The sequence below is a fragment of the Odocoileus virginianus genome, chromosome 2 (genome assembly GCF_023699985.2).
Source record: "Odocoileus virginianus isolate 20LAN1187 ecotype Illinois chromosome 2, Ovbor_1.2, whole genome shotgun sequence".
Taxonomy (NCBI): Eukaryota; Metazoa; Chordata; class Mammalia; order Artiodactyla; family Cervidae; genus Odocoileus; species Odocoileus virginianus.
In genome coordinates this window covers 11,723,495-11,747,408 of record NC_069675.1, presented here as the reverse complement: position 1 = coordinate 11,747,408, position 23,914 = coordinate 11,723,495, and the positions used below count along the sequence as shown (strand labels likewise).

General features: G+C 36.0%; 1 protein-coding gene across 1 annotated transcript in view; it reads right to left on the bottom strand.

Annotated features, from left to right (window-relative positions):
• EXOC6B (exocyst complex component 6B) overlaps positions 1 to 23,914 on the bottom strand; it is a 675,781-nt gene that overhangs the window by 368,208 nt on the left and 283,659 nt on the right. Inside the window, 2 exon segments of the mRNA XM_070476359.1 lie at positions 23,006 to 23,133; positions 23,136 to 23,181. Coding sequence (XP_070332460.1) covers positions 23,006 to 23,133; positions 23,136 to 23,181 — 174 coding nt within the window.

Genomic DNA, 23,914 nt, shown 5'->3' with positions numbered 1-23,914 from the left:
AGCTTCTAACTGTTTTAAGTACTCTGACATAGAGGACAAAGCTATTTCTGAGTCTCTGAAATCATAATCCAGTTAAGTCCTCCTAAGGACATGCTTTCCTGCCTTGAAGGTGCTACACAGAAATCAAGATAAAAAGGAACAGAATGGAGCTTAAGTTCACAAACTTTACTTCCACCCTCCAAATAGCCTACTATTTAGAAATCATTTTTCCTCCACGCTCCCTTCTGTGAGGAACACTAGGAACACTGTGAGGAAACCAGAAGAGTGCTGTGAGAAGAAAGGTATGTAAAGCATGCACTGACTCATGTTGCTTTGAGCTAAATGTGTTTTCTCTGCTTCCACTAATGAAAAAGAATCACATCTACAGAAAGGTGAAAGGAGGAGAGCAACATACACTGTACGTGAAGGAATGCTACACGTTTGGAAGGATAAGAAATGAACTTTCAAAAACCTCAATAAATGGGAGTGAGTACCAGAACAAAAGGCAGTGTTTCCTGACTCAAATAAACAGTCTGTTTCAAGGCCCAAGTTTTGCTCCCCATTTAAAATGCTAAATCTCTGTCAGAGCTGTCTTCATCTCCTCCTCAGTGGTCCCTCCCTCCCCTCAAGTTGCAAAGAATGATTCAAGCAGGTTTAGGTTTCAGCTGGGACAGAGGGAGGGGTCCAAGGACACTTTCCTAAGCTAACAATGACTGCCTTTAATGGTTTCTGTCTCCTAACAAAAGCCATGACTCCGTCCTTATCAGCTTCATCTAATTTTTCCTTTCCAAAGTAAATAACACAGCCCTTGCATTTTACACATGTCCAAGTTTGACAAATCATTATCGACTAAGACTATAACTGATAAGAGATAACTTTGTGGTAGGACGCTGTCATTTCCTTTCATAAGGGCTTTCTTTCTGAGATATAGAAACATGATTAAAATAGTTAAACATTTCCTCTGCATGGCAGTCAGGAACTCAAGACATTAAGATACTGCAGTCTGTATTTTTCTAGTTCAAACAGATCTATCTTCATACCAACAGTAGTCACAAACAATACACTTAAGATTATCCCACTTTTTTAACTAGTTGTTTTCCTTAAGAATTCACATGAAATAATTTCATCACCAAGGACAGCAGCTGCCTAATTCCCTATACAGTTTCTGAAGAGAGTCCCTTCAAATCTCTTTATTGTCAGGGAGGAACATATAGTATGTACAATTTTAGATTACGTAACTGAGAAATCCAGGCTTCCCAGGTGGTGCTAGTGGTAAAGAACCCACTTGCCAATCAAAGAGGCATAAAAGACATGGGTTCAATCCCTGGGTCAGGAAGATCCCCAGGAGGAGGGCACGGTAATCCACTCCAGTATTCTTGCCTGGAGAATCCCATGGACAGAGGAGCCTGGTGGGCTACCGTCCATGGGGTCACAAGGAGTCAAACAGTCAAAGCCTGAAATGACTTTACACACACACACAAGCAAGAAACCTATGCCCGAAAGCACATTATTTGTTGTTCAGTCACTCAGTCATGTCTGACGCTTTGCAACCCCATGGACTGCGGCACACCAGGTTTCCCTGTCCACCGTCTCCCGGACGATGCTCAAACTCAAGTTCATTCAGTGTGTGATGACATCAACCATCTCACCCTCTGTCGTCCCTTTCTCCTCCTGCCTTCAATCTTTCCCAGCAACAGAGTCTTTCATGAGTCAGCTCTTCACATCAGATGGCCTAAGTATTGGAGCTTCAGCTTCAGCATCAGTCCTTCCCTGAATATTCAGGACTGATTTTCTTTAGGATTGACTGGTTTGATCTCCCTGAAGCCCTAGGGACTCTCAAGAGCCTTCTTCAACACCACAGTTTAAAAGCATCAATTCTTCAGCACTCAGCCTTCTTTATGGTTCAACTCTCACATCCATACATGACTACTGGAAAAACCATAACTTTGACTTGACAGACCTTTATTGGCAATGTAATGGCTCTACTTTTTAATGCGCTTTCTAGGTTTGTCATAGCTTTTCTTTCAAGGAGCAAGCATCATTTAATTTCATGGATGCAGTACCATCTGCAGTGATTTTGGAGCCCAAGAAAATAAAGTCTGTCACTGTTTCCATTGTTTCTCCATCTATCTGTCATGAAGTGATGGGACCAGATGCCATGATCTTCATTTACTGAATGTTGAAAAAATGTTGAAAAGCCAGCTTTTTCACTCTCCTCTTTCACTTTCATCATGAGGTTCTTTAGTTCCTCTTCACTCTCTGCCATAAGGGTGGTGTTATCTGCATATCTGAAGTTACCGATAACTCTCCCGCCAATCTTGATTTCAGTTTCCTTCATCCAGCCCAGCATTTCACACGATATACTCTGCATATAAGTTAAATAAGCAGGGTGACAATACACAGCCTTGATGTATTTCTTTCCCAATTTTGAACCAGTCCATTGTTCCATGTCTGGTTCTAACAATTGCTTCTTGACCTGCATACAGGTTTCTCAGGAGGCAGGCAAGGTGGCAGGTAAGCAGAATACTATGTAAATTAAGAGAGTGCTAGTGCTAAGTTGCTTCAATCATATCCAGCTCTATGCAATCCTATGGACCACAGCCCTCCAGGCTCCTCTGTCCATGGTATTCTGCAGGCAAGAATCCTGGAGTGGGTTGCCATTCCCTTCTCCAGGGGATCTTACCAATCCAGGGATCAAGCCTACATCTCTAAAGTCTCCTACATTGGCAGGCGGGTTCTTTACCACTAGCATCACTTGGGAAGCCCATGAAATTAAGAAAACTTGGATATATTTTAAATTAACAGATAATAATAAGCTGTTAAAATAATCTATGGATGACTGGCCTACAACATCCACAGAGAGATATCATTGAGGCAACAACTACATTCAACAATTATACATTCACATACCCACCAGAGATCATATGCCATTAGATACCAATATATAAGGTTAGTTTGAGTGTTTCAATCTTACATACCTATGATAAAAATTAACAGCTTTAGTCAAAGCAATTATTCCTAATTATTGTGTACAGACTATTTGTTGTTAAATACCAGTACATCCATCAATACACCAGCTGTCACGTGATGCCACTACATAGATGGCAAAAAAGAGTCTGGAGACAGAGGATATTGCACAATAAAAAAAAAGCTAATTTATAAATAGGATTAATGAAAAGCACCTAGAAAAAAATAGTCTATGAATCTCTGTACACAACATACATTAGATAAGCTATAAAGATTCAGGGGAGAAATGGGAATATTAGATATCAAGAAGAAAAGAAAGAATATTTCTCATTATGGAAATTCTTGTAAAACATCAGAATCCGGTTTTATGATATGTTTTTCTTCTTTCTAATATATCTTAGTTCAAGTCAAAGGAAATCTCTGAAAATGGAAAGGTTAGTGGATAAGTTAGTCTATAAATGATAAGGAAAATGATTTAGTTTTTTAAAGGAGATTTTTATTTTAAAATAATGACACTCAAACTTTATCAGATATATTCATTTAATATTTTTATAACACAATCTTCCCCCTCAAAAAAAAAACAAAAACAAAAACAAAAAAAAGGAGTTAGAGCTTAGTTCTCTCCACAGTTTTAAAGGCTCACTAGTGAATGGAGGTGGGGGAAAGAGTATCTATAAATAACAGTCTGATAAATCTACCTGCTTTCCCTCTAGGTCAGCCCAGGAGATACACACACACAAACACACACTCCATTAATTTTTTTCTCATGAACTCTTTCAAAGCAGGTGGATCTTCCAAAAAGAGTATGGCAGAAGTTTGTAAAGAATTTAGATATGCTTCTCACTAATTATTTGGGTCATTCTTGATCTTGAAAATAATTTTTTTCCTCTCTTTTTCTTCTTAATTTTTATATTTTTATTGGAAAACATTCATGTTACAAAATTCACATTTTAGCCATTTAAAAACGTACAGTTCAATGTTATTGATTACCACTTAAAATAAAACAGAATTTTGGTACTTTGGTTTCTTGGTATTGATAAATGAACGTAGGGACTTGGTACCTATTTCTGAAAATTACTTGGATCTCAAGTCATTAAAATGTACCAGGTATTTTTCTCAAGAGAGAAAATAACAAATGATTAGCTAAAGGGGCACTGCCTTTGAATTCAGAAGATCAATTGTGACTGCCTATATTATGTCCAGAAGCCAAGAAGTACCTGGCAAACATTTTTTACCAGTGTGCATTTCTGAACTACTTGACTTAAAAATGTCAGAGAAAAAAAGGGTAGAATTCATTTGGACATAAGCTCTAATAGAGCTGGATTAACACCACAGACATACCAACAAACTAGAAGATAGGATTCTAAGTGACTAGAGTGAGTAAAAGTATAAAAAACATTCTAAGCCTTTGAACATACAAGAATACCCTGACCAAAGCCCAACCCTAAAAGTACAGTATTTTTCTATTGAGCATCTCACAAATTATTCAACTTCTTCCTGCAAAACCCCTAAGTAGATTACCACTTAATTTATTCAAGTGTTTGCACTAAACAGAAGAAAGTCGGGAAAGATAACAGCATTCCTCCTTATTGAGGCATTACAAAAAACTTGCAACCAAATCAAATGAGAGTCCTTTAAGAATTCTCTGCTTGAACCATAACACTTAGGAAATAAAAATTCAACTGATCTTTATTTAACAATGGTCTACTGTATGCTAGGACTTCCCTCATAGCTCAGTCAGTAAAGAATCTGCCTGCAGTGTAGAAGACCCAGGTTCGATTCCTGGATTGGGAAGATCCCCTGGAGAAGGAAAGGGCAACCCACTCTAGTATTCTTGCCTGGAGAATCCCATGGACAGAGGAGCCTGGCAGGCTACAGTCCATGGGGTCGCAAGAGTTGGATGCGACTTAGTGACTGAAGAGAGAGAGAGACTGTATGTTAAGAAACTCTAAACTATCAGGCAAAAAGGAAATTTAGCATGAATGTGATATTAAATATAAAAGTTCTAAGAGGAGGAAAGGTTAAGCTGATCAAAAGTAGATAGAAGAAAATCTTATGATAGGTAAAGAACTAATATCCCTAATACGTAAGCAAATCATAAAAATTGAAGGGAAAAGAAAACAAAATCAGAAAAAAATGGGTAAAAAAACAAACAGCTTACTGGGGAAAAAATACAAATGCCTCTCAAACTTCTCAGATACCACATTTCACCCATAGTAATAGGAATGCAAACTAAAACTATACAGAGATACTATTTTTCACTTATGCAACTGGCAAAAAATAAAAAACTCAACAAAATTCTCCCTGAAAGAAGCTGTAAGAAAATAAGCATCTCATACATGGCTGGCAGTGGGAAGGTGTAGAAAATGGTTCAACCTCTAAGGAGCAGAATTTCACATTATTCAACAAGACTACACATGCATTTATCCCTTGAATCAGCAATCTAGAAATCTACCCTGAAGAAACATCTCCAACTATGTATAAAACAATTCTCAGGTTTTGGGGTGTACTAAAAAACTTTTTTTTTTTAAGTTTTAAGGTATTTTGCATACAGGAAAATTCATCCTTTCTAGTGACAAATTTCTAGAACAACTTTATGTTCTAAAAAAATCCATCTAGTCCTATAATCACTGTCACAATCTAGATTTCAAAAGAAGGTTCCACCACCCCCAAAATTTCCCTCATGCCCCTCTGTAGTCAAGTTATTCCATAATGTTCAGCCCTTGCCAAACACTGATCCATTTCCTGTCCCTAGAGATTTGCCTTTTCAAGAATGTCATGTGAAGAGACTCATACTGTATGTAACCTTTGAATCTGTCTTCTTTCGTTCAGCATAATGCATTTGAGACTCATTAGTGTTGTTTTATATATCTATAGTTTACTTCTTTTTATTTCAAAGTGACACTCTAATTATGGATATACCATGGTTCATTTATCTCTTCACTCACTGAAGGACACTTGGGTTGCTTCTATTTTCTGTAATGTATGAATAAAGTTGCTATAAAAATTCAGGTAGATGTTACTGTGTAAACATAATGGGTAAATTCTTAGGAGTGAGACTGCTGGGTTATATGGTAAGTGTATGTTCAACCTTATAAATTCACTAACAGACTCTTTTCCAAACTGACTGAACCATTTTGCATTTTCACAGCAAATGCACAGCTGTTCTGCACCCTGCCAGTACCTGGTATTGTTAGTATTTTGTTGAGCTAATTAAAATAGCTCTATTACAGAAACACTAGACTTTTACAGTAAAAGACTGGAAATCATTAAATTCCTACATACAGAAGATTAGCTGAATAGACTATGGTACATTCAAAAATGGAATACAATTTAGTAGTAAAAATAGAATGAGAATGATTTCCAGGAACTGATATAAAAATTATTATTTTCAGGATATATTTTCAAATGAAAAAACAAAGTACAAAACATATATATGCATTATGCTATTAATGTTATATAAGGTATGAGAAAGAGTATGTACACACGCCACAAACACACTCACAATATTGATTACTTACAAAGCGGGGGTAAGATCAGGAGAGAGAGACAAAGAGAAGAGTGGGATTTCAGCGAACATACTGTCTTATATAATTCTGCCTTTTGAATTATGTTCATATTTTATATAGTCAAAAAATTAAATTCATAAGGATAGGGAACCTCCAAAAATTACACAAAAAGAAACAAATGAGTCTAAGAACATATAAATTGGATAATGAGCACACATGAGAAACTAAAATAGCCAAGAAACATCTGAACAAAACACTTTGAAGAATATAGCTCCACTGCATTTAAAATGAAAAGAACAGCAAAGAAATCTTGAACTTAGTAAGTTTACTGCTTTTAGTGATATATGCATAGAAATTCTGAAACTATTTTGGGCATTATGATTAGGCAAATGACTAAATATTTTAATACTCTGGGAACCAGAATTCTCAGACACACACATATGCAACAGAAGAGGAAGAACTGTGATATCAGGTTTAAATTAGAAGCATCAGATTTAACTTACAATTTATAAAACTATCTCTGTCAGTGCAGTACATATATTTCTTAATTCTGCCCACAAAAGGAGCATACCCAATGCCCATATCATGGTTTCTAAATACCATTCTCCAGTAAAAGGAACAAGAACTCTTTGACAAAATAGCTAATGCTGGAACTGGGGCAAAACCTGGAGTGAACCAATCCTGTGCAAAAAACAAATGAAATGCTCAGAATTGACAAAGACACATCAGAGGACAATGGATGAGACTCCCACTAGCCAAATTTGGAACAAATGGAGAATCAAAATGAAAGACAAGAATGGACTATAACCTGCTGTATATTAAAAAAATATATAAGTGCCAACACTGAGACAATTGAAAAAAAAAGGAAGGGAAGAAAAGTAAATTTCTTCTTTTAGAAGAATGCCAACCAATCAATGTGAATCAAATGGTAAGATAGAAAAATCACTATTTTATAATCACCATAGCAATACATGATTCAGGAAAGAATCATCAATCAATTTTAAAACCAGTAGGTGAAAAACAGTGAAGAAATCTGGTAGACACCACCTTAATCAGCTGTGTACTTCCTAATATGATGCACTGAAAAGAACATAATACTTCTTTTGTAATATTCTTACCAAAAATGATTAATATGAATCTAATCATGGGGGTGTACCATATGTACCTAAACACAGGAACATTAAAGGAGAATAAATATACATAAAAATTAAATGCAACGTGTGATACATGTCTACATGTGATTGCAGGAAAAAAAGTGAAAGAAAAAACTGCTATAAAGGACATTACTGTGACAACTGGGAAAATTTGTATATAAGTTATATATTAAATTCCTGAGTGTGATTATTTTATTGTGATAATGTCGAAGGATGTCATTTTCAGAAAACAAGTCAATGTACTGAGAGTTCAAATATGATGGATAAAATATAACACTTTCTTCCAAATGACAAATTTAACAGGGACAGTGGGGAAGAATGAAAAATAAAATTGACTTTCAAAATCATTTTTCTGAGAGAAAAAGCTCCAAATTTAATAATGGATATTAAGTGAAGAGTCTGTGTGTGTGTGTGTGTGTGTATTCAATATATCACACTGTACATCAATTATACTTTAATTGACATGTAACATATTTAATTAAAAATTCTTATAAATAAGTAAAAGATAAATAAGTACAGAAGACCTGAAATTCAACTAGTCCTCATGGAAAAGTAGAATTTGGTATTATAGAGACGGAATGGGGGAAAGTATATTTCCTATTCGGGGTTAATAGCAAGTTAGCACCTAGTTAAAGTGGTGGCTGATAAAGCAACGAGTACATAAAGTAGATATTCTAGAAGACCTGAAAAGATAGGTAGACCTTTATAATTAAGGCAAATAATTTCAAGACAAAACTTTTATACTATCAGAAAATGAAAAAAATTTTAACATCCTAAATCAATGTGAGCCATAATAAATTTTTGCCAATGGATAGACGTAAAAGATTAAACACTAGGAATGAGAAAAGCAAAATAGAATACCTAAAGCATGTCACACTGCTTTCATTCAACTTTGTCAACTGTCTTTATTGCCACTTGTTTATAAACATAGGTACTTACTTTTCATTTGACTACATTTATCCTTAACAGACCAGTTTTCATCAAGAACAGAAATGGAAAGCACAAAGCCAGCAGGGGCCAGCGGATACAGAGACTCAGCAAAGCAGGCCAGCACATTAGAGCGCATTCTCTTAACAGATGCACTGGACCACTGCTCATTTTACAACTAACTATATTGTCATCATTTTTTCCCAAACATGTGGTCCTGACAGTATCTCTTCCATCCTCCTATTTTTAATACACACTTGTTAAAAGTAATAATGTATTTCCCTCAGCACCTGCACAAATAAGATGATAAACAGTAATATCCAATGTGCAGATACAACAGGGATTGTGGATTAGTGGAAAAACCATATCCTTTTTGCAACCTTGCAGCTCAGTGCTGGAATATTACTACCATGCTTAGAAAGAGACTAGGTTGGAAATAAAAATTTTTTATATGAATTCAACTAACTTTTAAAAGTTGAAAACTAACTCTAAAACTTTTAAGCACTGCATAAACCAACAACCATTCTGGAAGCTGTTTCTGGCCCATGGGTTGCCCAAATGCAACTTCTAATCTAAACTATAAAGGTATCAATAGCATCCTTTATTACACTTGAACTTACTGAGAAATAACACTCATTTTGTTACCTTCTTGTCAAAAGAAAATTCTGAAATAAACAGTTTGAAATTTGGATCAAATATCATAATAACCACAATTTCACATAAGCATTTTAACATTAATCAATTATTGTCACTACTTTATAGGTCAGAAAAGAGATGCGTAGAGAAATTATAGGACTTCCTCCAATAGCACAAAAGCTGACAGAACTTAGACTTTCTAAATACAAATCTTGCATTTTTCACAATCACCTTGTCATGGACTGAACTGTGTCTCCTCAAAATTCATATGTTAAAGCCCGAATGCACAAAGTGACTGCATTTGAAAACAGTACATTTAAGGAGGTAATTAAAGTTAAATAAAGTCATAAAGCTGGATCCCTAATATAATAGTACAACATCCTTATAAGAAGAGGAAGACACACCAGAGGCATGCAAGCAGAAAAAAAGCTATGTGAGGACATAGCAAGAAGCTGTCCATCTGCAAGCCAAGAAGAGAGGCCTGAGGATAAAGCAACCCTGCTGGCACTCTGATCTTCAGAGTTTCACCCTCCAGAACTGTGAGAAAATAAATTTCTGTTGTTTAAACCATGCAACCTGCGGAATTCTGATGGCAGCTCTAGAGAACAAACAGAACTTGTTACCTCAAAATTAATAAAGTATGATAATCAGAAAGACATCTCAGAAGACTTTACATTAACTATACAACACTTGTATATAAATTAGCACTTGTTAAACACATGTTACAAAAAAGACACCCACCAACTCTTAAGAGTTAAACCTGACATGGATCATTTGGTCAAAAATATTTATTTGATCCACACTATATTAAGAGTTGTGTGGGTAACACACAACTGACCACTGCTCACTAACAGTATGCAAACAAATTAAGAGAAGTAACAAACAAACTAGAATATGAGATGTGCCAGAAATGTGGCACCAATGAAGCCTTCTAAGAATGCAGAAGCTCTAAGTAACCTTAGAACAAAGCAGAAATCATAGGCCCTGCTTCTTCAAACTATGTCTTATTCAATATTGCTTTATCTCAATAGATTTTTGTTTGTTTGTTTGTTTACATCACCATTTTTTGGTACATCATCAAAAAATATACCAAGATATATTTCACCTTTATTGCAAGAAAAGCACAGTCAGAATGCCACAATGTTAACTATTATATACTGGTAGCACTGTAAGTGCCAAGCACTATGACAAAACATCATATAAATTACTTCAGTCAATCCTCACAACAACCCTACTCTCTGTAGGTATTACTAGCCAATTTCTCACAAATAATATATCATCACAAATGGTTCTTTGCACTCTATCTTTCAATATTTCAAAAATAATATTTCTGATGACTCTAATACATTCTCAAACTAAACTATTCACAACTTCTAAAGATTTTTAAAGTTCTGTCTAGACATTTAGAAATAAGCAATAACATCTGAATATACCACAGTAAGATAAAAAGATTCAAAACAGATTTCTAACATCAAAACCAGGCCGGACAAGTGCTCCACACTCTACCCTCCCCACGAAGCAGAGAAGGTCCCATCACAACTAGAGGGCATGCACAGTCCACATGAAGGACAGCCTGTGAGCACCTGGTTCTGGTGGCCAGGGAAGACCATGCTTCCAGGCCACACAGACCATATCTTACAAAGAACACTCCTTTAAGACTGAGAGAGACAGCTGTTTCACCTAACACATTTAGACAAACAGAGAGTCGGGCTAAATGAAGAGACAAAGGAACATATTTCAAAACCAAATAATGAGACAAATGCCCTGAAAAAGACCTTGATGAGACAGAGATAAACAACCAACCTGATAAAGAGTTTGAAGTAACAGTCATAAAGATATTCACCAAACTGAGGAGTAGAATGAATGAATACAGTGAAATCCTCAACAAAAAGATAGAAAATATAAGAAAGTACTAAACAACAGTTATAGCTCACTGAAAAATACACTTCAGGGATTCAACAGAAGATTGATTGAAATATAAGAAAGAATCAATGAACTGGAAGAAAAACATGGACATCACCTAGAGAAAACAGCAAAATGAAAAAAGAATTTTAAAAAGTAAATATACCTCAATTGATCTCTGAGACTACATCAAGTGGAATTATGTTCACATTACAGAAGTTTCAGAAGGGAAAGACAAGAGAAAGGGTCAGAAAACTTATTTGAAAAAATCATGGCTGAAAAACTTGCCCAGGCTGGGGAAGGAAACAGACATCCAGGTCTAGGAAGTCAAGAGACTTCCAAGAAAGATGACACCAAGGAGAACCATACCAAGACACATTATAATTAATGGTAAGAGTAAGGACTAAGAGAGAAACCTAATAGCAATAAGAGAAAAAAAAAAACGTATTATACACACACACAAAAAAAACTTTATAAAGCTTCCAGCAGATTTCTCAGAAGAAACTCTACAGGCCATAAGTGAGTGGCATGGCATATTCAAACTGCTAAAAGGAAAAATTTTCCAACCAATATTTCTCTCATCAGCAAATCTGTCATTCAAAATTAAAGATGAGGTAAAGGTTTTCCAAATAAGCAAAGCTCAAGAAGTTAGCTTCCCTGGTGGCTCAGACTGTAAAGAATCTGCCTGCAATACAGGAGACCTGGGTTCGATCCCTGGGTTGGGAAGATCCCTTAGAGGAGGGCATGGCTACCCACTCCAGGATTCTTGCCTGGAGAATCCCCATGGACAGAGGAGCCTGGAGGGCTACAGTCCACGGGGTCACAAAGAGTCGGACACAACTGAGCGACTAAGCACAGCACAGCAAAGAAGTTTATCACCACTAAAGTGGACTTACAAGAAATGTTACAGGGAATTCCCTAAGTTGAAAAAAAAAAGCAACACTAACCGATAAGAAGAAAACACACGAAAGTAAAAATCTCATGGGAAAACGTAAGCAAGATACACCCTGAGGAAACCAGAACTGAAAGAGACACATGTACCCTAAGGCTCACTGCAGCACTATTTACAATAGCCAGGACACGGAAGCAACCCAGATGTCCATCAGCAGATGAATGGACAAGGAAGTGGTGGTGCACACACACAATGGAATATTACTCAGCTCTAAAAAGGAATGCATTTGAGACAGTTTTAATGAAGTGGATGAACCTGGAGCTTAATATACAGAGTGAAGCAAGTCAGAAAGAGAAAGACAAATACTGATATTTACACATATATATGGAATTTAGGAAAACAGTACCAACGATCCTACATGCAGGACAGCAAAGGAGACACAGATGTAAAGAACACTCTTTTGGACTCAGTGGAAGAAGGGGAGAATGGGATGACTTGAGAGAATAGTATTAAAACATGGGCATTACTATATGTAAAATAGATGGCCAGTGCAAGATTGATACATGAAGTAGGGTAGCCAAAGCCAGTGGTCTGGGACAACCCAGAGGAATAGGGTAGAGAGGGAGGTCAGAGGGATGTTCAGGATGTAGGGGACACATGTATACCTGTGGCCAATTCCTACTGATGTATGGCAAAAACCATCACAACACTGTAAAGTAATTATCCTCCAATTAAAATAAATAAATTAATTAACAATTTAAAAAGAGAAGGTAGCCAATCAAGCACTTATAAAGATACCATAAAGCTTAAGAGACAAAAGAAGTAAAATTAGCTAAAAATACAAAACTTTTCTAAGGGAACATAAATAAAAAGATGCAAAATGTGACATCAAAAGCATAAAATGTGGTGGGGGTAGTAAAAATGTAGAATTGTGGAATGTACCCAATATATATATAATTATGACTGACTTGTGCTGTTATATGGCAGAAATTAACACAACATTGTAAAGCAATTTTCCTCCAACTAAAAAATAAATTAAATGAACACATTTAAGAAGATTGAGATCTTATTAAGCATCTTTCCCAGTCACAATGCTACGAAAACAGAAATCAATTACAAGAAGAAAACTGAACCAAAAAAACAATAAAAATGTGGGAATTAAACAATATGCTACCAAACAACCAGTGGGTCACTGAAGAAATCAAAAGTAAAATTAAAAAAAATACATAAAGACAAGGAGAAACAGAAATATTACATACTAAAGTCTTTGAGATGCAGCAAATGTAGTTCTAAGAGGGAAGTCAACAGCAGTACAGGACTACTTCAAAGAAATAATAGAAATCTAACTTTAATTCTAAGGAACTAGAAAAAGAAGAATGAATCAAAGTCTAAAGTAGATAGAAGAAAATAATAAGATCAGTGCAAAAATAAATGAAATGGAAATTAAAAAGACAGTTGTTCAGTCACTAAGTCATATTGGACTCCTTGAGACCCCATAAGCTGCAGCACACCAGGCTTCCCTGTCCTTTACTATCCCCCGGAGTTTGCTCAAACTTATGTCCCACTGAGTCAGTGATGCTGACCATCCAACTATCTCATTCTCGGAAATAACATGATCCACTGGAAAAGGGAATGGTAAACCACTTCAATATTCTTGCCCTGCCCCATGAACAGTACGTAAAGGCAAAAGGACAATAGAAAAGATCAATGAAACTAAGAGTTGGTTCTTTAACAAGTAAAATAAAATTCACAATCCTTTAGACAAAGCAAGAAAAAAAGCAAGAGGAGTCAAATAACATCAGGAATCAAGAGAAATTATAACTGATACCACAAAAAAAAACAAAGAATGGTAAGAGAATACTATGAACAATAATATGCCAACAAACTGGACAACCTAGAAGAAACAGATAAAATATATAGTCTACCAAGATGGAATAGTGAGGAAACAGAAAAGCTGAATAGACTGATTACTAGCAAGGAGATTGAATACTAATCTAAAACCTCCCAATAAACAAAAGGCCTAGACCAGATGGCTTCACTGGTGAATCAACCTAAATATTCAAAAAAGACTTAATACCTGTCCTTCTCAAACTTGGGCATCCCAGGTGACGCTAGTGGTAAAGAACTGCCTGCCAATGCACAGACATAAGAGACAAGGGTTCAATCCTTGAGTCAGGAAGATCCTCTGGAGGAGAGCATGGCAACCCACTCCAGTATTATTGCCTGGAGAATCCAGTAGATAGAGACCCCAGCAGGCTATAGTCCACAGGGCTACAAAGAGTCAGACACAACTGAAGTGACTTAGCATACACGCATGCTTCTCAAACTCTTCCTAATAAATAAATAAATAAATAAATAAACAGGAAGGAAAGCTTCCAAACACTTTTTATGATGCCATCATTACCCTGACACCAAAACCAGACAAAGACAACATCAAAAAGAAAACCTGTATACAGGCCAATATCCCTGATGAACATAGAGGTAAAAATCTTCAACAACATATTAGCAAACTGAATTTGACAATACATTAAAAGGATTATACACCACAATCAATTGAGATTTACTCCAGGGATCAAGGATGGTTCTACATCTAAAATCTATGTGATACATCACACTAACAAAATAAAGGGTAAAAATATGATCATCTCAATGCAGAAAAAGCTTTTAATAAAATTCAAGATTCATTTACCATAAAAACTCTCAATAAAGTGGGTGTAGAGGGAATATGCCTGTTTGCTAAGTCGCTTCAGTCACGTATGACTCTTTGTGACCCTAGGGACCATACCCTGCCAGTCTCCTCTGTCCAAGGATAGAGGGAATATACTTCAACATACTAAAGGCCATATATGACAGACCCATAGCCAACACCATAGCCAACAGTTAAAAGCTTAATGCTAGTCTTCTAAGATCAGAAATAAAACAAGGATGTCCACTCTCACCACTCTTATTCAAAAAAGTATTCAAAGTCCTAGCTTTGAATTAGGCAAGGAAATTAAATAAAAGCATCCAAATTAGAAACAAAGAAGTAAAACTGTCATGGTTTGCAGATGACATGATACTATATTTAGAAACACCTAAAGACCCCACCAAAAAAAAAAAAAAAAAATAGAATCAGAGCTAATCAAAGAATTCAGCAAAGTTTCAAGATATTAAATCAGTATACAGAAATCCATGGCATTTCTTGTACAACAGTATTGAAATATCAGAAAAAGAAATTAAGAAAACAATCCAACTTACAACTGCATCAAAAAAAAAAAATATCCAGGACTAAATTTAACCAAGGAGGTAAAAGGCCTGTACACTGAAAAGTGTAAGACTGATGAGAAAATTAAAGAAGACTCAAGCAAGTGAAAAAACATTCCATGCTCAAGGAATAGAAGAGTTAAGTAACAGTGTTAAAGTGTTCAGAATATCCAAAACAATCCACAGATTCAATGAAAAGTAAAAGTGAAGTTGCTCAGTCATGTCCGACTCTTTGCAATCCCATGAACTGCAGCCTACCAGGCTCCTCCGTCCATGGGATTTTGCAGGCAAACGTACTGGTATGGGTTGCCATTTCCTTCTCCAGGGGATCTTCTTGACCCAGGGATCAAACCCAGGTCTCCCACATTGCAGGCAGACGAATCCCTATCAAAATTGCCATGGAACATTTCACAGAACTAGAAAAAAAATTCTCAAGTCTGTATGGAATCACAAAAGATCCCAAATAGCCAAAACAATCTTGAAAAACAACAGAGCCAGAGATACCATGATCTTGATTTCAAACTACACTACAAAGCTATAGCAATCAAAACAAAATGGTAGTGGCCCAAAAGCAGACACGCAGGTCAATGAAACATAATGAAGAGCCCAGAAAATAATGTACACATATGTGGACAGTTATCACATTATTGAACAGAGACATATTAAAACATCTTTTGTTACCCAAACATTATTGACCAAAGACTTTTCAATATTCACTTATATGACAAATCACTGGCCACAGGCATTAGTTTCTGCAAAACTCTCCTGGTCAATAAAGAGTTAACTTATGATGAAGAAGCAAGGAATATATAATACAATGGAGAAAGGACTGTCTCTTCAATAAATGGTGTTAGAAAAATTGGACAGCTTCAGACAGTGATGAAACTGAACCACTATCTTAAAGTACACACAAAAATTAGCATTAAACAGTTTAAAGACTTAAATGTAAGACCTGAAACCATAAAATTCCTGGAAAAAAACACAAGAGGTAATCTCCTTGACTTCTGTCTTAGTGATGATTTTTGGATCTAACTCCAAAAGGAAGGGAAACAAAAGCAAAAGTAAACAAATGGGACTATATCAAACTAAAAAGCTTTTGCACAGCAAAGCAAATCATCATTAAAACAAAAAAGCAACCTACTGGATGGAAGAAGATGTTTGCAAATCATATATCTGATAAAGAGTTAATATTTAAAACATATCTAGAACTCGCAACTCAACAACAAAAAATAAACAGTCCAATTAAAAAAATGGGAAAATAAACTCAATAAACAATTTTCTAAAGACATACAGGTGGCCAAAAATCACATAAAAAGATGTTCAACGTCACTATTTACTACAGAAATGCAAACAAAAGCCACAACATCATCTTACATAGGTTAGAATGGCTTTATCAAAAAGTTAAACAATAACAAGTACTGGAGAGGATATAGAGAAAAGGGAACACTCAAATACTGTTAGTGGGATTGTAAACTGGTGCAGCTATTATGAAAAACAGTACAGAGATTCCTCAAAAACTTAAGAATAGAACTACCACATTATCCAGGTATTGTAACTACTGGGTGTGTGTGTATATATATACCTACATATACATATATACATATGTATATACATATATGTATATGTATATATATGTATATAAAGAATATTAAAACCTAATTCAAAAATATATATGTACCCCTACGTTCACTGGAGCATTATTTACAATAGCCAAGATAGGGAAAATGTCCATTAATGGATGAAGAATGGATAAAAAAGTTCTGGCATACAGGTACAAATAAAGATAAAGATACAGATATACCCACAATGATACTAATCAACTAGATAAAAACAATAAAATCTTGCCAACTGGGATGACATGGATGGAACTGAGGGTATTATGCTGAGTGAAATGTCAGAAACAAAAAGACAAATAATGTATGAATTCACTCATATGTGGAATATAAAACTAAATAAAACAAAAACACATTTACAGATAATAGACCAGTAGTTAACAGAGGGGAAGAGGCCTAGAGGATGGCTGCAAGGCATTCAAGGAGTCAACAGTATGGCGACAGATGTGACCCTCTGGGGAGTGATCACTTTGTAATGTTACAGGTCTCAAATTATAATGCTGTATAATTGAAATATAAATAATTTTTAATTCTACAATTCATATATATTTCCATTGAAAACTAATTAAACTGTTGATCAAAAAATGGGCAAATACCAGCAATTTATATAGTTCAACTTTATACATATATGACAAGTTAAAATAAAAAAACTTACCTTAATTAAGGTGACCCTTTCATTAGCTTAGACAAAAATAAAATACAAATAGGGAGAGAATTTACAGGGGAATAGTTTTCTCGCAACTAGCAATCAAGAGACTGATTTTGCCAGTCAGTTCAACATTTAGTCATTATTTTTCATCCAAGATGACAACTTACTACTGTGACTTCATCTTCAGGCTATTAAGTTTTTCATCCCCAGGCTATTAAGTTTTTCCCATCTCTGGCACAAACTTTACTTCAGTTTAAAAATATACAATCTGCTTACTATGTGGATACCTACTTTGCAGGTATTCAGTTCTCCTTACCCATCTCATTTTATAGTCTACTATTATTATCAAACTAAAGACATAGTAAATAATGTACAAATGTCACTTGGCTCAAAAAATATATTAAGTATATTTCCATTAAAAACACAGGAAAGGTATGACAAAAACCACTACAATATTGTAAAGTAATTAGCCTCCAACTAATAAAAATAAAAAAAAAATAAAAAAAACACAGGAAAGGGCAAAACATTCTTCAGATATTGAAAAAAAACACCTAAACTGAAGTATGTTAAATCAGAATTATAAAATTTCATTAAAAATAATGCTCTAATTTATTATGTGTACATGCTAAGTCACTTTAGTTGTATCTGACTCTTTGCAACCCCATGAATTGTAGCCCACCAGGATCCCCTGTCAATGGAATTTCCCAGACAAGAATACTAGAGTGGGTTCCCATGCCCCCCTCCAGAGGATCTTCTCAACCCAAGGATGGAACCTGCAACTCACATCTCCTGCATTGGCAGGCAGGTTCTTTACACTAGTGCCACCTGGGAAGCAACAGATTTTAGAAACAAAAATATGACTTTCTATTCAACAGCTATTTCAAATCCTAAAAAATGATGCTGTGAAAGTGCTACACTTAATATGCCAGCAAATTTGGAAAACTCAGCAGTGGCCAAAGGACTTGGAAAAGGTCAGATTTCATTCCAATCCCAAAGAAAGGCAATGCCAAAGAACGCTCAAACTACAGCACAATGCACTCATCTCACACGCTAGCAAAGTAATGCTCAAAATTCTCCAAGCCAGGCTTCAACAGCCCTTGACCTATGAAGTTCCAGATGTTCAAGTTGGTTTTAGAAAAGGCAGAGGAACCAGAAATCAAATTGCCAATATCCGCTGGATTATCGAAAAAGCAAGAGAGTTCCAGAAAAACATCTATTTCTGCTTTATTGATTACACCAAAGCCTTTGACTGTGTGGATCACCACAAACTGTGGAAAATTCTGAAAGAGAAGGGACTACCAGACCACCTGACCTGCCTCCTGAGAAATCTGTATGCAGGTCAGGAAGCAACAGTTAGAACTGGACATGGAACAACAGATTGGTTCCAAATTGGGAAAGGAGTATGTCAAGGCTGTATATTGTCACCCTGCTTATTTAACTTATGGGCAGAGTACATCATGAGAAATGCTGGGCTGGATGAAGCACAAGCTGGAATCAAGACTGCCAGGAGAAATATCAATAACCTCAGATAAGCAGATGACACCACACTTTCGGCAGAAATTGAAGAACTAAAGAGCCTCTTGATGAAAGTGAAAGAAGAGAGTGAACAAGTTGGCTTAAGCTCAACATTCAGAAAACTAAGATCATGGCATCTGGTCCCATCACTTCAAGGCAAATAGATGGGAAAACAATGGAAACAGTGAGAGACTTTATTTTTTGAGGGTCCAAAATCACTGCAGTTGGGGACGGCAGCCATGAATTGAAAAGACACTCCTTGGAAAAAAAAGTTATGACCAATCTAGACAGCATATTAAAAAGTACAGACATTACTTTGCCAACTAAAGTCCATCTGGTGAATGCTTTAGTTTTTCCAATAATCATGTATGGATATGAGAGTTGAACTACAAAGAAAGCTGAGTGCCAAAGAATTGATGCTTTTGAATTGTGGTGTTGGAGAAGACTCTTGAGAGTCCCTTGCACTGCAAGAAGATCCAATCAGTCAATCCTAAAGGAGATCAGTCCTGGGTGTTCATTAGAAGGACTGATTCTGAAGTTGAAACTCTAATACTTTGGCCACCTGATGTGAAGAGCTGACTCATTTGAAAAGACCCTGATGCTGGGAAAGATTGAAGGTGGGAGAAGAAGGGGACTACAGAGAATGAGATGGTTGGATGGCATCACTGACTCAATGGACATGAGTTTGAGTAAGCTCCGGGAGTTGGTGACGGACAGGGAAGCCTGTCGTGCTCCAGTCCATGGGGTTTCAAAGAGTTGGACACGACTGAGCAACTGGACTGAACTGAACTGATTCAAGTCTGTATTCTTTGCTTGAAAAATGTTAGGACACATTAATGAAAAATCAGTAAGACACCTAAACATTCATGAGTTTGCTTGCTTTATGTACAAAAAATGCTTCCTCATGGTCCACTGTAGCCTTGTAACTCAAAGTACGCCCAGAGACCAGAAGCATAGTTCTTACCTGGGAGTTTGTTAAATATGCAGACTTTCAGATTCACCCCCAACCTACACAATCAGAATCTGCATTTAAATGTGATTTCAAGTTGATTTCTATGCAAATTTAAGTTCAAGAAGCACTCTCTCTACAACACAGGTTCTTAACTTAAGTCCTAGGGGCAACATTAGTTTCACAAATTCCCTAAAATTTTATACAGAATTTTTTGTAAGTGAATATACATAGATTTTACTTGGTAAAGCTTCCATATAGCTTATCAAACTCTCACAGAAAATATGACCTCCAAATAGATTAAGAACTACTCAATTCTATGCCACAGTTTAAAGTCAAAATATTTCAAAAACTATTTATGCTACTCTCAATGAGGTCTGTTGAAGAATGACAAGAATGAAGGTCAGAACGTCACAGTGGGTCATGGAAGACCTTATCTGAAGAATTTATTCACACCATGCAAGAACTATGCCAAGAAACCAGTTTGGAGACATCTAAATAAATAATTCTCTACATGAGGTTTGAGATTAAGAATGTGCACTTGAAGAAGATTCAAACTGAGAAGTAAATAAATATAAGGTAGGATTTTTTTTAAGATGGGATGCCATTAGATGACAGCAAAGTGCTGAATTCTTATTGTAAGAGCTCAATCAGCAAATCTCTAATACAAATTCTGTTTGATTTGGGATACATAACCATTTTAAAATGCTAACTTCCAAGTACATTCTTATAATACTTCCTTTATGAGGAACCCCAACATATTGTACTAGTCAGGCTTTCTTCATCTTCTCTGGACGTCAGAAGACAAAACAATGAAAAAATATGGCACAAAAATTAAAAAGGACTTGCCCAGCATCTTCAGTGAGCTAACGATAAAGAATGGCTCATATCCAGAAGCCTCTCACTAATACATGAGAACTGTGTACATCTTTCATTCTTTCATCTTATCACATAACCCTCTCTTTGGGGTGTGTATTATCCAGGGGCATACACTATGTTTAACTTGTTTCCTTAAGTCATAGTGCCTGACAGAATTTAATTTCCTTAATGGTAATCAAAAATGTAAATTTAAAATGTTAACTGGACCTCATCTTGATCTTGATTCTTTATTTTACTGCTACTAAAACTTCTCACTTGTGATGAGTCTAATCCCTGACAATATGGACTGCTGGGTGGATCCATATCCAACCATATGAGTCATTCCAGGCAAGAGAGAATGCTAAAAAATACTCAGGGGATCAAGTCTTCTCTGCCCCAATCTATTTCCATGGGTATCAGGGAAATGTCTGGCTTTTCCTTAGCTTTGTATCTTAGAATTATTAAAAGTTCTTTTTATCCAATTACATCAGGGATTAAAATGAAACTTTCACACTTTATTAACTATTGTGTAGTAGCTCAGTCCTGTCTAGCTTTTTGCAACCTGACGGACTGTAGCCCGCCAGGCTCCTCATTGCATGGAATTCTTCAGGCAAGAATACTGGACTGGGTAGCCATTCCCTTCTCCAGGGTATCATCCCAACTCAGGGATCGAACCCATGTCTCCTGCCCTACAGGCAGGTTCTTTACCATCTGAGCCACCAGGGAAGCCCAGTGAAATATTAATGTAGCCCATTCACATAGTAAACACAACCTTATAAACTGTACATAAAATTATTGATTTGTATTATAGAAATATATCCCATCAATAACAAAAACTACATAAAAGAATGTAGTACCTTATATATATGACAGTCTCTCAGATACGCAATGACAGTTAAATGCTAATGACTTAGACAAATAATTAAGTAATCCATTTATTTGCTTTTTAGCCCCATTTACATAGTGTCAATTTGATTTCTGAAGCAAAAAGAGTAATGATCATAAGGACAGGCACTCTGATAATAATGACATGAAACAAATCAGCAAGGAAGAGTACTGAAATTTGCTGACCACCTTGTATAGCAGAGGCACTTGTTCCAAAGACTCAAGTTCCAAACTAGTTTGGAAGACTAAGTGAGAAGACATAGTGAGAAGTTCCAAGCAATATCTAAGACGACAAAGTTAGTGAAAAGTTTGGGGCCGTAGTTTCAGCAGAGAGAAAAGAGTAAGGAGGGTAGTAAGGATATAACAAAGAACAGGGATGGGGAAGAAACAGAGAATCCAGTTTTATCTGGAGAAATGAAACAATGAAAAGGAGACAAACAAAGATAAAACAGGTTACTGAGAACAGTAGTAAATGGTTTCTTGCTCATTTCAGGGACATTTGAAAAGTAAATAATATGATCATTAATCATAATTTTTAAGTAAAATAAAATAGCAAAATCAATATCTGAATGGTCCATAAGTCTTCAAAGTTCATGCTCTGAACCACTATACTTACAAAAAAATGATCCAGTTTATGCAAATAATTAGTAGCTCAAAAATATTTTAACTGGAAATCTCAAATATCACAGTAGTTTTATTTTTAAAAATACATTAAATATACTTTTAACAACAAAGAAAGACATAAAAATATACTAGTTAAGCCACTTAATCTTATTCTTTACCTCGAAGTGTCACAGAACTAAGACCGCATGGACATGTCTCAAAATTCCTAGATACTCTATAATCACTTATACATTTATTTCTTCTAGAAATATGTTCTCGACTTTCTGGAACCATTTAATAATTTAAATCTGAACCATTTCTCAAGGCTAAGAAAGCTTTTTGTTTACATCCCACTGTTTAAAGTAACATCTTTTATTTGTCTCAAGTAATTTGTTCCAGCTTCAGTGGAGGTCATATAGATCTCTTTCTCTAGGTCTGGTAAACTCTATTCTTCCCTTAATGAAGTACTCAGTATATAATCAAAAACACTGAAACAAACAAACAAAAAATGGGTGAGTATATTTAAAATACAAAGATTTATAACCTAAGATATCTTAGTACATCTTCAGTTTCCTTAAATCAGACACCACTTGTATTTTAAATGATCTTTAATACCCTGAAGAACACACGAGCTATGTTACATGGATAAACTCCTCATCACATCTCAAACACACTACATTTAAAGGAACAATAAGTTCACTGCCCTGGTTCAAATGTTAGTTACCTCTTCATCGTCTTCCTCATCTTCAACATCCAGAATTCCTGAATCCTGTTCAGACTTGGGGCTAGTGCTTTCTATCTCTGTATCAAAAATTGTAGATGCTTCTTTCTTAGATTTTCTCTTGCTACCTTCCTGAGTTGTTGCAAGATGATGTTATCCAGGTTTCTTTGTTGTTGAGCCTAGGATAGAAATAAATACACACAAATAAACAAACAAAATAAGAAACAAAGCTTAAGCATTCAAAGAACTTTTAATTTTGAATTAATTGGTATCAAAAGAAAATACAATGAAATACCTTAAAATACATAAAGTTTTAGTACCAGAAATAAAACCAAACATATTAATGTAGCACATGGGGGGAAAAAAAAGATAATCACTTAGTGAGAGCTTAGTCACTTCAGTCATGTTCAACTCTTTGCAACCCTATGGACTGCAGCCCACCAGGCTCCTCTGTGCCAGGAATTCTCCAGGCAAGAATACTAGAGAGGGTTGCCATGGCCTCCTCCAGGGGGTCTTCCCAACCCAGAAGTCGAACCACGTCTCGTAAGTCTTCTGCATTGAAAGGAGGGTTCTTTACCAATAGTGCCACCTGGGAAGATTTTCTAAATACACACACTGTCATCACAAAAATGAAATCTATCAATTTGCCAAGAGATTGGGGCTTCCCAGGTGGCACTAGGGGTAAAGAACCCGCCCTCCAATGCAAGAGACTTAAGAGATGCAGGCCAGATCCCTGGGTCAGGAAGATTTCCCAGAGCAGGGCATGGCAACCCACTCCAGTATTCTTGCCTAGAGAATCCCATGGACAGAGGAGCCTGGCAGTCAGTCCACAGTCCATGGGGTCGCACTGAGTGGGACACAACCGAAGTCACTTAGCCTGGTACAGCAGCGAAGAGATTAGTGCAAGTGACT